The sequence below is a fragment of the Aulostomus chinensis genome, chromosome 3 (assembly GCF_037954235.1).
Source record: "Aulostomus chinensis isolate RoL2024-O1b breed Wild chromosome 3, RoL_Achi_v1.0, whole genome shotgun sequence".
NCBI lineage: Eukaryota > Metazoa > Chordata > Actinopteri > Syngnathiformes > Aulostomidae > Aulostomus > Aulostomus chinensis.
In genome coordinates this window covers 31,094,490-31,110,259 of record NC_141322.1, presented here as the reverse complement: position 1 = coordinate 31,110,259, position 15,770 = coordinate 31,094,490, and the positions used below count along the sequence as shown (strand labels likewise).

The 15,770-nt window shown below is 47.2% G+C and overlaps 1 protein-coding gene across 2 annotated transcripts in view; it reads right to left on the bottom strand.

Moving 5' to 3' along the window:
- Positions 1-10,086: 10,086 nt before the first annotated feature.
- The window catches only part of rims4 (regulating synaptic membrane exocytosis 4), a 44,173-nt gene continuing 38,489 nt past the window's right edge, over positions 10,087-15,770 (bottom strand). For both annotated transcript variants that reach the window (XM_086200350.1, XM_086200351.1), the window contains one exon: positions 10,087-13,106. In XM_086200350.1, coding sequence (XP_086056476.1) covers positions 12,888-13,106 — 219 coding nt within the window. In that variant the 3' untranslated portion in view covers positions 10,087-12,887. The remainder of the gene's footprint in view (positions 13,107-15,770) is intronic.

Below are 15,770 nucleotides of genomic sequence, written 5' to 3'. Positions count from 1 at the left end.
CATGCTGCAAGCCTCATTCATCCACGTCAACGCCAGCCGTGTTAGAGAGTTTCACTCAGCTTCTGACTGAACTCCGTACAAGATGTTTTCTTCATGGCAACCGGACAAAAGAAAAGACACAAAATTGGGTTAAAAAGTCAAGACAAGAATTACAACAAGGGACGTGACAAAGTCATTCTGGCCAAGTTTTGGGAGACGGAATAAAGGGTTGTAAGTGTCTAAACGGAGCAGCGCAGGTTAGCTGAACATGTGAGTCCCTGGGCTCAGAGTCACTGGGTTTTCTGGAATCCGCTCTAATTTATTAATGCAAGCTTTAGATATCTTAATGTGCTCATCACAGCATTAAATATGCATATCCACAGTTTTGAATTCCGAATCTCTTCGTGTATCTTGGATGCTAACAAGTGGCTAAGACATTAAGCGTCCACGCAGGAAGGAAGTGAAGAAGGAATCAAGAGGAGGAGAAAGTGGCACACGGAGCAAAGGAACTTCACAAACCCAACATGAGTTTAATTCTAGTCTGCGGCCACCATTTAGTTGAGCTTTGGCCTTCAAAGGGATAACGTTTGGTTGCTACTGGGGGAGGCGAACGTTAGTTTTGTTCTCGTAATGATTTACGCGTTTTAGGAGTTATGTGTAAGTAGCAAGAGTCTGGAGCTCAGAAGTGGTGTGTGTGTACTGGGGGCATGACGCCTCGGCTCAGACCCGGAGTTCTGAAGTGTGCAAATGAACTGTAACACTGAGCAGAGACACAAGTGCTGTAAAAGAAATGTATTTATCTTCTTTCAAAGAGAAAGACGAGCATCTCCTGACAGAAGGACAGCTTTGTAAACGTGTTGGAGGACATGCAGGTGAGTGTGTCAGTTACACTTTACAGGATGTAAATATAATTATTAGAAAGTTTGTTGATGTTTAGACTGAATAAAATGTGTTGAGGATCAGGTTGGACTTGGTACCAGCTGACTTCAACGAGCACCGTTGTGTCGTTATTTATAATCTGTACCGAAACGTAGCCGGATCTCAACTTTGGTGACATCGTAAAACCTTAGAATTAAATACAACGATTAAAAGAATTGTTCTAAACTACAACACAACATCCAGGAGTCCAGTCCTGAGTCCAGATGTCAATGGTTCAGGGACTGAACACACCAGACCTCTGGAATACACAAGCATCATATGTACTTCTATTTTTATCCTACAGTGGTAGGTACAGTGAATATCAAGTACTTCAACTTCACCTTAAAATGAACATGCGGTCGTCGTCTACTCCCCCTGAGACCGATGGAGGGCAGTGGAGAGGTTTAGTCCATAGAACCCTGCTGGAGTCTCACAGGAAAGGAGAACAACTGGAGGAAAAGCTGGCTGATACTCAGAAGACCTCATGACAACAGTCCAATGGGACATCTGGTCTGACTCTGGGCTGCAGGTCCCAAGGTCAGGTTGGACCCCCCAAAAGTGGAGGAGGACGACCCAGCTAGGATCCCGGGGGGCTTCCAGATCCAGACTGACTAACTGGTACTGGTGGACCAGCAACAGGAGAAGGTGGTGGTGATAGATGGAGCATCCAAGACACAGCAGCACCAGGAGAAGGAGCACCAGAAGCCGGAAAGGTACCAGGAGCTGGAAAGGTACCGGGAGCTGGAAAGGTACCAGGAGCTGGAAAGGTACCAGGAGCTGGAAAGGCACCAGGAGCTAGAAAGGTACCGGGAGCTGGAAAGGCACCAGGAGCTAGAAAGGTACCAGGAGCTGTATAGGTACCAGGAGCTGGAAAGGCACCAGGAGCTAGAAAGGTACCAGGAGCTGTATAGGTACCAGGAGCTGGAAAGGCACCAGGAGCTAGAAAGGTACCAGGAGCTGTATAGGTACCAGGAGCTGGAAAGGCACCAGGAGCTAGAAAGGTACCAGGAGCTGTATAGGCACCAGGAGCTGGTGGGAACGAGAGCAGGAAACAGAGAACACTAACCAGTTCTAGAACATTGAGAACTCACGTCATCAGGCAGGGAAGCAGCCGCCTGAATCTACCGGGCTCCGCTCAGCAGGTGTCTGCGCTGACGAGTGACCATAGCGTAGCAGGTCAACAGTTCCACTGGCTGCCAACAGGGGGCGCCCCAGTGAGGATCTGTGCAGAGCTGTGTACAGAGAGAGTGCAGCCAGCTCAAATCATGGGCGCCATGTTTGCTACAGCGCCAGATGGTTCCACTGCGTCACGATTTGTTGATGTGAGTCTCTTCACCATTAATAAGTCTACAAACGTCACTGTCACCGTCCGTCATGATGTCAGGCCTCACTTCAGTGACCCCGCCTGTCCTCACCTTAAAGATCTCCAATGAGCCTGTAAGACGCCTTGTCGCCCAGTCGCTCCCTTAATCATGAAGCTGTTTAACCTCTCCTTAGTCTCCCGAGTTCATTCGTTGCCGAAAAAAGGTTGAAATTACTTTAAAAAATGATGACTCCCATGCAGTTAAAATGAACCAGGAGTCCTGCTGGGACTTCATCAGCATGAACTCACATGAACCTTCCCAAGACGGCATGGAGGTACAATTAAAAACATATCGACGTAGGCTAATGATCCCAAGGAAACATATTTAATACATTATTTATACATATTATTTATAAATCCCAGACAATGCAGGATGTAGCGTCCCAGTTAGTGGCAACCGAGAAAAAATGGTTGCCCCATTCTTGCTGGGCAGCCTTGAGCTGCTCAGTTTGGCATTTCTGATTTTTTGTGGAAGCGGATTGTTGACAATTCATTAAAGCTGAAGAGGATCTCTGCTACGGGTATCATTGGATAAATGTTGGTTAATGGTAGCAAACATGCGGTGGAGCAGGGGTCCTCAATGTGGCCCCCCATCAAGAAGGTTGTGGGTGGAGCCCCGGCTGCAGCACGGGGTCTTTCTGGGTGAGTCTCCATGTTCTCCCTGTTCCTGCTGGGTTCTCTCTGGTCCTCCAGCTTCCTCCACAGTCCAAAGACATCAAGAGGGACCAGGTTAATCCAGACTCTAAATTGACCGTAGGCGTGGCTGGGAGAGCCAATGGTTGTCTGTCTCTATGTGTTGGCCCTGCCATGGACTGGTGACCTGTCCAGGGGGAAGGCTGCTGGGATAGGCTCCACCCCCACCACCCTGTACAGGAGGAGAGGGGGAACATGGAGGGATGATGGAGGGATGATGGATGGTAGCAAACATGACGCTCCGGGGACAGAGAGGCTGACTTCATCTGCAGGCCTCCTGCTGCTTCACCCACTTCCAGCGTGTGAATTTGTCTGACTGAGTTTGTGCATGCAAGTCACGCCAGCCCTCGTGTGTGTGTGTGTGTGTGTGTGTGTGTGTGTGTGAGAGAGAGAGAGAGAGACAGACAGACAGAGAGAGAATGTAATGCCTTCTGTCTGTCCTTCTGCGCATGTGCACTAAAGTCATGCATTCACCAGTGTGTCTGCCGAGTGTGACCTGCTGTGCTGTCACGCAACTGCCTGTCTGTGTGTGCGTGTGTGTTGGCTACAGAGAGAGAGAGAGAGAGAGACAGTAAAACAAGCCAATGAGTGTAGCTGTCAGAGAGGCTGGATGTTTGTCATGAGTGAGTGATGGAAGGAGAAAAGTAGAACAGACAAACAGACACTGGTTGTAGACGTGGCGGCGGGAGGGTGGAGGGAGGAGTCGAGTATTTCACGTTAGACAGGTGGAAGCTTCTCACCTGAGCTGCTGGCTGTCAGTCACAGTGAGTCCCTCCCCTCCTCCAACTGTCTCACTCCTCCCCTCAGCCTCTGTCCATGTCCTCCTTCTATCTCATCTCTTTGCTGCCGCTGAATTTAAGGGAGTTTTGAGTCGCTGGTCAGCGATGATGTCATCATTCAGTGTCAGGTTCACGTCAGGGCTTCCTGCTCATGTCTTCATTTCCTAGGAGACTTTGAGGTGTTTGTCGACCAAAAATGTCCACGTGTGACACATTTGGCACTTCAAGTGATACCTGAGCAGCTCACAGCTCACAAACAGGAGTTTGGAGCTCACGAGGATGTTTGATGTTTGAAGGAATGAACGCCAGCGGAGGAGCATTTTACCTCACAAGGAAACGACACACGACGTCTTACCTTCAGTTTGTAATAAATCCTTATTAACGCTTCACCTTCCAAAAACCTTGGAGTAGTAGTAGTAGTAGTAGTGGTAGTAGTCGTAGTAGTGGTAGTAGTGGTAGTAGTCGTAGTAGTGGTAGTAGTGGTAGTAGTGGTAGTAGTCGTAGTAGTAGTAGTAGTGGTAGTAGTAGTGGTAGTAGTAGTAGTAGTAATAGTAGTAGTAGTAGTAATAGTAGTAGTAGTAGTAGTAGTGGTAGTAGTAGTGGTAGTAGTAGTAGTAGTAATAGTAATAGTAGTAGTAGTAGTAGTAGTAGTAGTAATAGTAGTAGTAGTGGTAGTAGTAGTAGTAGTGGTCGTAGTGGTAGTAGTAGTAGTAGTGGTAGTAGTAGTGGTAGTAGTAGTAGTAGTGGTAGTAGTAGTAGTAGTAGTAGTAGTAGTAGTAGTAATAGTAGCAACAAATGTGAAAGAATTTTTTTTTCATACTTCATTTGAAGCCGACCCTCCTGTCCGTCAGGACTGGACCGCCACTCAAAATGAATGAAATAAATAATAAACCAGTAATGATTGGGTTCAACGATTTCATTGACAATTGGAATAATAATAATAATAATAATAATAATAATAATAATAATAAGACACCATAATTGTGCGCTGGCTCAACTATACGACTCTTTCCAAATCATCTCCAACACGGGACTGAATCTTAAAGTAACAAAGTCGAGGTCAGGCAGTCGTGTCCCACCTCTGATGACATCCAGGTTCCTAAAGGCCGACATACACGAGCGACTGCAAGTCTCGATGATGACGAGAGAAGGAACGTGCTGGTTTAGACGCGACGCGGGCTTCTGCTCGCAAAATGAATTCACGTCAGTCTGAGAAGCTCCCACCTCAGAACCCCACCGGAGGATGTGGTCATCCAGGAGCCGACGCCTCCGTCCGCTATCGTGTGTCACCAGCGCCGATCTAAGCCTCACACCAGAGCAAGATGGCCGCTCGGGAGACTGGTGTAAATAATCAAACTGCTCAAATACGAAGGTTCTGTTACTGCAGCCAACTTCTCTCCTCAAAGATCTCCAGAAACATCCTTGACACCCTGGTTGTTAAATTAGATTTGTTACTTGGCCGCCATGTTGGAAAACAAAAAAACCCCCGCCACTGATGACGTTTTGCAGTCCGTTCACTTGCAACAATGTCCCCAGAGGAGGACAAAATCTGACTCCCAAAGACTGGCTCAGTCCCAGGATTTCTTATCTTGTGATGTTGGGAACTGGAATGCGTCCAGGGAAGGAACATCTGAGTTCGCCGATGCTTCGTTGAACATGTGTCGCTTTGGCATGATGAACCGTTGCTGGCCTTTCCTGACGTGTCCATAGCGAGACAGTTGTATTTTATTGATGGAAGCAGATGCGTGTATACAGCCGCTGCTGTGTGGTGATTCTGTCTTGTACTATGTTTTGGATGTTTTCTTGACAGTGATACTTCATCCAAGAGTGTATTTTTTTAAATCTTCAGCTCCCTGAGGTGTTTTCCCTCCTGCAGACTCCAGAACGCAGGAAGTGCCAGTCATGTGTATTTAGCTTGAAGCTAACGGTGACCGACAGCCAACAACAGCTAAAATCTCAAAAAAGTCCGCTCACTAACTCTCCAGGTCCGATGGTATAATCCAGGTCTCCTCAATCCCGATGGATGATCAGTGACCTACGATCACTTTGGCTGGAGGTGAAAACAAACACTTGTTTTCCGTCGCTACTGTAGACGAACGCGAGTGAGCAGGTTTGACTGGACGCTCCAGCTTGCGGTGCTTGGCGTCACCGTCACTGAGCGCTGCACCTCAACTCACTTATTCAGCAGAATTCAAACTGATGCTTAAATGGCAGTCAAAGCATTTGCAACATGAACTTCTCCTCATGAAACAGAAGCCGACGCGAGCTGAGCTCTGGCTGGCGATGGGTGGCTTCGAGGTGCGTCTCTCAGCGTTGGAGTGTCTGGTGATTACAAACCGGGAGATGCATGTGGGAGCACTTTGACTCACTCTGATGCCACCCAGACTAAAAAGGTGTTCCCAGGGGGCGACGCGGGACGCTCGGGATGAGAGGATCTACCAGATGGCACGTGGGAAACTTGCAATGTTCGGGTTTGGGCTGCGACGGGCCTCTGAAGCTCTGCAGCGCTGCAGACCGGAGGGATGTGTTGCTTTTGGGATGAGCCAGCCACACAGGAGCTGCAGCTTTGATCGTCCCACTCCTCCAGCCTGAGGAGAACAGGATGTGATACGCGCCTCTGAGAGAACGCGCCGTCACTCTGACAGGAAGCAGAGCCTTTTCCTTCTAGTAAGTACAACCCAGGAGAGAGGACTTGTACAATTTAAACTTATAAACTTATATTTTAGGAATTCTACTCAGATGCATTTTTAGATTGACCTTCTGCAAACGCAGTTTAAATCCTTGGTTCTCAGTTCCCACATCCTGCAACAAGGTCGAGTCCTTCTGTTGAGTTTGACCTCAAACTCGCGCCGTGTTTTCTCCTCTCACATCGGAACTCTGACGCATGGATTAATTGCCAGGAAAGTAACCACAGCATTAATAACTCTACAAGCGTGGCTACCGGCAACATGGCCGCCTCCAGAAAAGCTTTGATATTTCGGCATAAATCGTAAAATGTCCGAACAAACTCGTCACCACTGAAGAAAACCAAACAAGGATGAAGCAGAACTCCAGCATTTCTCCACAGTTGTGTGTGCGTTATTCACGGCAGCGAGCTGGAAGGAACGCTACGCTGCCACGGCTGGCTTGCGCCTCCCCTTTGGGACCGATGACGTTTTCATGTCAGGTGACTTCTGTCTTCGATATCGCTGTTTTTAAAGTGACGCTTTCTCCCGAGAGAGTCGTCTGCCTCCTCAGGAGTCACAAATAAGCGTCTCGGGCTGACAGAGACATTCTCCCTCCAGCATTTTGGCTTTTGTTAGCTGTCAGTCTCCTTTAGCTTGAAGCTAAATGTACGTGCCTGGCTCTTTATGCTTTCTGGAGTCAAAATTCTGCAGACTAACAGAATTTACACCGCAAGACAAAATGTTTAAACCTCTTAAACTGGTGTTAACCACACATCAACTACCCACCCAGGAACCCCACTGATCTGGGGACGAGGGAACGTTTGACAACGCCAACTTACTTTGAATTATTTGTGTGCAGAACAAGAACGTTCCCATGCTGGGAAGTGAGTGGTTCTCCGGACAAATGTTGGGTTTTACAGAACGAGAACGTGTGAACCCCAAAGTTCCCACAGATTGAAGAAATGACTGGACTGCAAGTTTTCTTCTGTATTTGTCATTTTACTCTACTTGATCGAAACCACAAAGTATCAATATGTGCATTCAAACATCAAAAACAAACAATAGCGTCATTTTTCTAAGTTTAGAAAATGAGTCGTGTTAGGAAACAGGTCAGAATGTTTCGATTGGGTGCAACATTTCCCTTTTTTTTGTTTTTTTTTTGCTCCGTTTGTTGAATTAAGCCCAAGATGAGGGGAGGACACACAAATATTCAGTTAAAATATCAGAAATTCATTAAAAACATATGCAAAGATAATCATGACTGGAGATGACTCTTAAATTACTAGAAATAATACGTTGACATAGTGACAGTTGGATGTTTTTTGCGTCGTTTTGATTGAATCATGTGACGAGTCTTCGTCCTTAGCACTGACAACTGGATATCGGTGTGTTTAAGGCCTCTACTTACATACATTACAGCTGATAGAAGCACACATGGAACTTCCGTGTGACAGACAATCAAAATTAGGAGGCAAATGCAGAAAATACACTCACATTTGCGGTGCTGAGGATGTCAACAGTTACATCACAAGGTTCATGGGATCATTTGTTTTCCCCTTCAGAGTTACGCCAAAAAACAAAAAAGACAATCAAGTTGAGACGAGAAGCTTTGGATGAGTGAACCCACACAAGCAAGGAGCAAACACGAACGCCTCTCATGTTCTGGTTCTGTTCCAAACAAGAAGAGAAGAGCTTGTCTGTCCAGGGAAGAGTCCGGAGCATCGCTTCCCGCACGCCGCTGAACGCCTGAGACGAATGACTATCAAGAACCGGCTTGGCCTCGCTGAACAACACGCCGGCTGCCGCGCGTCCGCTCCAGACTGCTCGTGGACGGACAGCGAGCGGCTTGGACCCTCCCCCCTCACGCACAGCACCTCAGTTTCAGACGTTTAGACTTTAATGGGTCGCAAAAAGAACATTTAACATCATGAGTGTTCAGATTTCATTGGTCCTCATTCAGGAAGTCAGCCCTCGACGTTTAGATTTTGGCACGAAAGAACATTCCTCAGGTCACAGTCACATGATTACACATTCGTACGTATATATGTCTATAAACATATGCATACACATGTACTTATGTATGTATACACCTATATATACACACACACATATGTATATACTCGATCTGTTGTCTTTAAAACTACCTTTTTTATTCTTCTACTAAATGACTTCCTTCTATGTGAGCATGCAATCCACGCGTCGTTCCCACAGACGTCCGCCGCCGCGAACGTCGGTGAGTTCAGGTGGGGCTCAGCTCCTCGTCTCGAGCTCCTGTTCACTCATCAGTCTCACTGCAGTTCCCGTCAAATTAACGTATTAATTCATGCACGCCAACATGAATCGACCCCTATTTTCATGCACAACTTCAAGCCGGCCCCACCTCACTTCCTCTGACATCATCAGGCAGGAAGTCTTTTCCACCACGAACCCAAACCGCCACCTGAACCAGACGGACCACATCAGAAAACACTGCCGAACCGGTTTGGGAAACCACCAGTGGTTCGGACCCGTCAGCAGGGAGACGGGGGCGTGGCCAGGCTCCTGTTAGCATGAACGCTGCTTTGGCGTCACACGTTGGAACCCTGAAGCCTTTCCTCTTTAACTGAAGAACAAAGAACATCACAGAAGACTCGTTTCCATGGAGACCAAGTTTCCACTCAGACACAACTCCTTTCCCTCTTTGTAGCTATTTTGGAAAAAGTTAAATCTGAAAAATACATAATTACTAACTCTTAAACTTTTAGCCGTTACCGCGGTTACCTGAGGTACAAAACAACTTTGACAACAAGCAGAAACTGTGATGACATCATAGAACAATCGCTCCATCTTTAGTCCGTATGTATTTGGTGAGTATCGCACAACTGCACCGAGACTGAGTTGGAATGGTACAGACCACATGACTCAGCTCCTGCAACACAACGCGCCCTCGAATGCAAACCGCCGGATGAGTCGCGTATTCAAACACACAAGCACGTCGGTGCTGGGCAGCGAACCGGGAAAAACAACCACCACCACAACGGTGAGGCGCCGGGGAAAAAAAGAGCAGTTTTATCGAGTGACTACCAGCTTCTACATTCAGATTCGCTCCAGTGCCTCTCATCGTAACCCTCCAGGGGCGGCAGGTCGTGTCAAAGAACGTCACATAAACACGGACGCTAAAAGGAAAGGATGGCGGCGGTGAGAATGGCTGGATACTCTTGATCTCTGCCACAGCTGAAGCTGCACAACGGAGACGGCGATGAGCGGACGTTTGTGATTATTGCTTCACAGAATGTCGTTATTTTAGTTTGGAAAAAGAGAAAAATCCCTGCAACGCTGCTACGGGCAAACCTGAGGCCACATTTGCAAAAGCTGAAAATAAAATTACTCCAAATGATCCGGTTTAATTCAAATACTTGTCTAGTGTACAATAAATTGGCCCTTCACTCGGTAAAAATGTGATTTGTGTCCTTATTTTGAATCCTATTACAGAAGTCCTAGAGTGTGAAATCCGTTCATGATGAGACTTAAACTGCTACATGTGTGTTTTCATCAATTATTGTTGTCTCAGTGAAACATCTCTCTTCCTGCGTAGCTTATAGCTCATGCTTCAGCCGTCTGCTAATTAATTAGAAGTTTTAATCAGTCATGCTACCAGCTAATGCTACAGTCTTAAACTAGCAAGGATACCCCCCCCCCCACCCCCCCTTGAACATGAACTAAATTCCTTATCGGTTAACTTTGGCTCACTCACTCAAAAGACACTAACGATCATATTATTTACACATAGAAAAGACCTTAGGAATCATAAAGTGCCCCAATGAGAGACTTTGTTCCTTAATAAAGTACTCACTTCCGGACACTGCGCCCTGATGTTCCCTTTAGATTCTCTGTTTCTGCGCCTTTGTTTGAGTCTTTCAGCGCTGACGTCAGCCCCGACACATCCTTTGTCCGGATGATGCAAAGAACATTTCATGCTTCCTTCCTCTCTCGTTCCTCTTCCTCCCTCCATACTGAATTGTAGCATGGCTAATCACTAGGTGCCTCGGCTGTCTGCGGATTAGCGCTGTAATTTAGAATAAAAGGGATGCTCCTCTGCACAGCCTGAATGCTGCTGTCAGAAGTGGATGCTGCTGTTCCTCCCTCACAATGGCACATGCCACAAGGTAATTGAAGAAGAGGAAGGAGAAGACACTTGCTGGTAAAAATTGGCACAGTAGAAACTGTTATTAGTTAGCCAAAGCTTTAAAAAGGAGAGGAAGAATCTTACAAAGCTACGACTAGAGTGTTAGCTAAAGAGCAATCCCAGACAGCGTTCTCCCTGTTCTCCGTGTGACCTCGACCACCAGGTGGAACGTGGACATTCAGAGAGAAGCGGGAGCCCATTTACACCTGGCTGTTTCACATCTCGCGGCTGACCTGAGATGGTTACCATGCTGCGTTTGGACGCGCCGACTTCTACTCATAAGCTAACGTGTTAAAGCATTGAATTTGTACCGGTCACGTTTCCACTGTTCTCAGTGGCTACGTAGCAGGATGCTATCGGCCAGGAAGGGAGTCCTGTCTCAGTTCTGATCCCGATGCCCTTCCCACACATTCAGATCGTCACGGGAAGTCATGAATTTGCTACAAATTTAAGAAGCAACCAGATGAAATGGGCTCTTAAAACAAAGAGGGGTGTTTTCATGCTCGCCAGGGTTGGGTACTGCTTCCATGTGAACCGACGTTCGTGTCTGCAATTCAGTATTGACGCCAAACTTTTAATGGTCCTTTACTTTGTCTGAAATATCTTAAATGGATCATCAGTCATAAAAAATATGTCGAACTTGTCAACATCCAGGCCTGCTGCTCGTGTGAGCTGCTCATACGGTTGAGCCCCCAGCTTTTGTACATTTGTGTTTCCTCGGGTTTGATGAGGCAAACTTCATGTTGCACATTACAAATATGGCAGGGAGTGCGGTTCGCTTCAACTTTTGGTCTTGAACACGTTGCAGGAGGAGCTTCACCTCCTCTCTAACGCAACACCCAGATTTGCTCTCAGGTACAGAATTTGGTCAGCGAGTGATTCAACGTGTCTCAGTACTTGGTAGAGCTGATATTAGGGATGGGGAACCACATCCAGGTACAAAAAAAACAGGTTCTAAATTTGTCTAAACCTGAACATCAGTACGCAACACACGAGCAAAAGTGGTAAGGACGAGCAGGGAGACCAGCGGGGTCTCAGGAGGGCTGACTGAACTGAGCCCAACTGAGCGAATCTACGACGTAAACCAGATCGATGTTAGCTTAGCTGCTATCAACAAGCTAGCAGCAGAACCCCTTTATTTCCAGTCAGAATTTTACAGAATAAAACAGAAAGCAGCTCTGAGAAAACCACAATAACAACAGTAAAGCGTTTGTTGCCTTTTTTTGAAGGCAGAACCAAAAGGCGAGCCGAGATTCTGAAGGACACTGATGCTGACTTGCTCTCGTTTCAGAGATGCTACTCGCGGTACGGACGACCCTGCAACAGCAGCGCCACCTCTGTTCACATTTAGGATTTTATTCAATGTTTGGTCGGTTGCCCTAAAAACACAGTGCCCAACCCTAACCCTGCCAGACACTACGCCAGCTGAAGTGCCTGATGATAATGAGTCAAATCAGCTGATGTGGTGATTGGCTGTCATGAAAATACCGGCTCTGGAGACGGATGGTTGCCTCCTCGCGCTTCTCTCAAGCCATAAATATCAAATCCTAGCTGGAGCCTTCGGTCCAACTGTCCCAACCAAACCTGGACGATGAACGGGGCTTTCATGTTTCACTTACACAAAATGACTTTGAAGGGTCAAAAAATTTGACACATACAACAAAAACAATCACTTCAAAACCAGTCAATCTTGGCTGGTTCCAACAAACATGTGATTCCTTCACTCAGTGTCTTCCTCCGAAGTCCTGCTGCTCCCAGATGCATCCACCTGCATGACCCGCAGCGCTCCCGCAGCGTGGGACGCCGGCGTCTGCGCCGATCGCAGGGCGGGCTGCGGTGCTGAAGCAAAGCTGAGCCCGCCGAGTGTTGCGCTCCCACCAGGATGTCATCAATTTCAGCAACGGAGGCCTGCTTTGAAGTATCCTCATTAAGTAGGTTTTTTCCATCAAAGCGATGTGAAGAGAGATTTTCCAGCGAGTCTGAGGGGTGGTCGGTTGCAACAACAAAAGAAATGTGCTTCCCATGAGTCTGGGGAGTCAGCCAGCCGGTTACAATATCAAAAGAATTACAGTACATTTCCAATGAGAGCCAGAATGACTTGGTGGTAAAATAATCCCTCCGTCAGATGAGTGCTTCGGTCCCAGGAGTGCTTGTCTAAGTGCCCTTTAGTGAAATACTTAACACCTACCTGCTCCAGGGGCCGGGCCGCCTGGAAGACCGGGCGCAGGGCTGCAGCGTACATAAAAACTTGGCTGAGACGGCAAAAGAATTCCAGACGTTTCGACAGATCTCATGAAAGAAAATGTTACATTTTTGCGTGATTCTTAGGACCTCTCGCAGCAGGGCCCGATGGTGCTCTCCAGGGACATCTGGGACGAGTGGCGGATGAGCGGCGCCATCGTGGGGTCCACCATGGAGGAGGTAGGGAAGAGCTTGTACCAACCAATCACCATGGTGCTGAGGTCCAGCTCCTCCAGGAGGATTCGAGCGACACCCATGAAACATTTACGGTCCATCCGTCCGTAGTTGCCCCAAACAATCACCTGCGCAAGAACGCAAGAAAACCATGAATTCCCAGCAGAAGCACAGAGTTCACAATGTTTCTGCCTGATGGAGGAAGAGTCTCACGTCATGACCTTCACAATAAAACATCAGTTACTTCTCGCGGTCCAGTAATGATTCACTCGTTCATCGCTGGCGTTTCCAAACATTTTTCACTCACGCTTGAAGACCCTGTGAATATTTTGAGCTGCAATTATTAAAAAACCTGAACCTACCAGAGGACAGAGCAACACCTCTGTTTTCAGAGAAGTCCACAGCTCAAGGAACTTTGTTTTCCAACTAAGAGGAGATTGGAGATTTATCCTTTTTGAGTCTTTCTTTGCAGCTGCATCGCCCAGTTTTCGGATATTCTTCTTCTCTTGTGTCTTAGACGTGCAGTGTTCTGCTGCGGCTGTGCAACAGCGCCCTCTACCTCATAAGAGAGGCAGGCGAAGTGTTAACGTATCTATGAGTAACAAATATGGGAGAGGCAGCAGTTCTAAAGGTTTTATTGTGTTCAGTTTTTGTTCGTGTCTGTTTTGTAGTTTTTTGTTGTTGTTGAGGGAATTCACATGAATCCAGAACGTGAATCTAGAACACGAATCCAGAACACGAATCCAGAACATGAAACCAGAACATCAATCCAGAACATGAATCCAGAACATGAATCTAGAACATGAATCCAGAACATGAATCAGAACATGAATCCAGAACATGAATCTAGAACATGAATCTAGAACATGAATCCAGAACATGAATCTAGAACATGAATCCAGAACATGAATCCAGAACATGAATCCAGAACATGAATCTAGAACATGAATCTAGAACATGAATCCAGAACATGAATCTAGAACATGAATCTAGAACATGAATCTAGAACATGAATCCAGAACATGAATCCAGAACATGAATCTAGAACATGAATCTAGTTGTAGTTGGATCCTTTCTGAGTGTTGACAGCAGCACAGGACAAGGTGGAGTGTCAGCTAAAGCAAATGAAGTACTGCGTGCGTGTGTGTGTGTGTGCTTGTGTGTGTGCGTGTGCTTGTATGTGTGCTTGTGTGTGTGTGTTTGTATGTGTGCTTGTGTGTGTGTGTGTGTGTGTGTGTGTGCCTGATCACAGTAAGTCTCAAGCGGTCTCACATCTTGTCAAACAACGGACAAAATAATCGATATCCGTCTGCTGTGTTGTGGTGTGTTTGCACGCGCCGGCTCAGCGATGTGTTCGCCGCGTGCGACGGTGAGTTGATTCCTGCTGACACTCTGAGTTTCATTCTCCTTCCTGCACCTCTGAGGAGGAAGAGTCAGCTTCAGAGAACCTCAAGCACAACACCAGAAATTTGCCAGAAACCGCTAGGGAAGCGAGAAAACCCCAGTCTTCAACGTGGATGCTGAGCTGCGAGCCTCTTTGCTGCCTCGACGGAGAGACGCGAGAGGGGAAAGCAGACAATGAATCGATGAACTTGAAGTAGGAGAGAAGAAGAGAAGAAGAGTGTTTACTCCATCCGAGCGCTTCATGGAGGAGGAGAACAGCCTCCTCAACCACGATTATACATTCAAGTACATTCTGACCTCTGATATCTGGCAGCATAATGAAAATTATGCAGCACCAGAGCAGCTTGTGGGGGCCTTTTCAGCACAGACGGCGGGTTAACACGTCGACCTTTAACCCCCTCCCCTGTAAACTTGCACTCAGGGACCTGAGGGGCTGCAGTAAACCTCACCGTCACACCGTTACAAACCGGCGCTGAACGGGACTTCCAGTCTCCATCGCCCGCTAATGCCGCTGTTTACATTCATGGCACAATGAGCAGAGCCTGCAGGTCAGACATCAACTCCGCCTCTCTTTTCAGCTCAAATCCAGAGCGTCGGCGACGTTTGTGGACGACTCGTCTCCTCCTGAGTCGAGTTATTAGACGTGCGATTGCGTTTTCAGAGCAGACTTGCATTTAGAAACGTCAACTCACTGCTACCCTCTGATCATCATCCTTAGGAGCTTTTACTGCCGCTGCTCCTCGCACTGCAGTCGATTCATGTAAAATCCAGCTCGACGTGCATGTGTGGAGCGGCAAACATGAAGAAAAACATCCAAATATTTCTGCAGCATCAACACAAACATTAACATCGACTGTGGTGTTGGAATATAAGCTGAAAAACAATCTGCTTCTACGTTTCGGTAAATACATGAACAAGTCATTAAAACGGCTGAAGACTTGCGAGGCCTCCTGATCAAAACTCATTTCTGCAGCTCAGCAGCAACTCTGCTAAATCAGGAAGTGACAGATTGAAAAGTGCTGCTGATTTCAGCGATTTTCATTCTCCGGCGTGAATGAGCCTGATGAGGCGGGGAGGACGGCGACGCAGGCAGCTGATGATCAGGAGGGAGGAGCTTAGCAGCTAATTACACAGTGGCAGGAGCCCCGTTAGCCTGTTAGCTTGACGCTTGTGAGTGAAATACAGCACAATGAAGAGAACGAAGGGAGGAGCGAAGCAGGACAGAGGAGAAACACACACTGATCTGAAGAATAAAGGAAACAGGTTTTTGACAAGAGAAATGAAGGCGAGCGAGTCGGCACCATCTGGTTCAGGACTCTGCAGTCCGAGTGCAGACCAGAACCAGGAGGGAGGAAGAGAACACACCTGGTGGAGAGTCCTGACCTTTG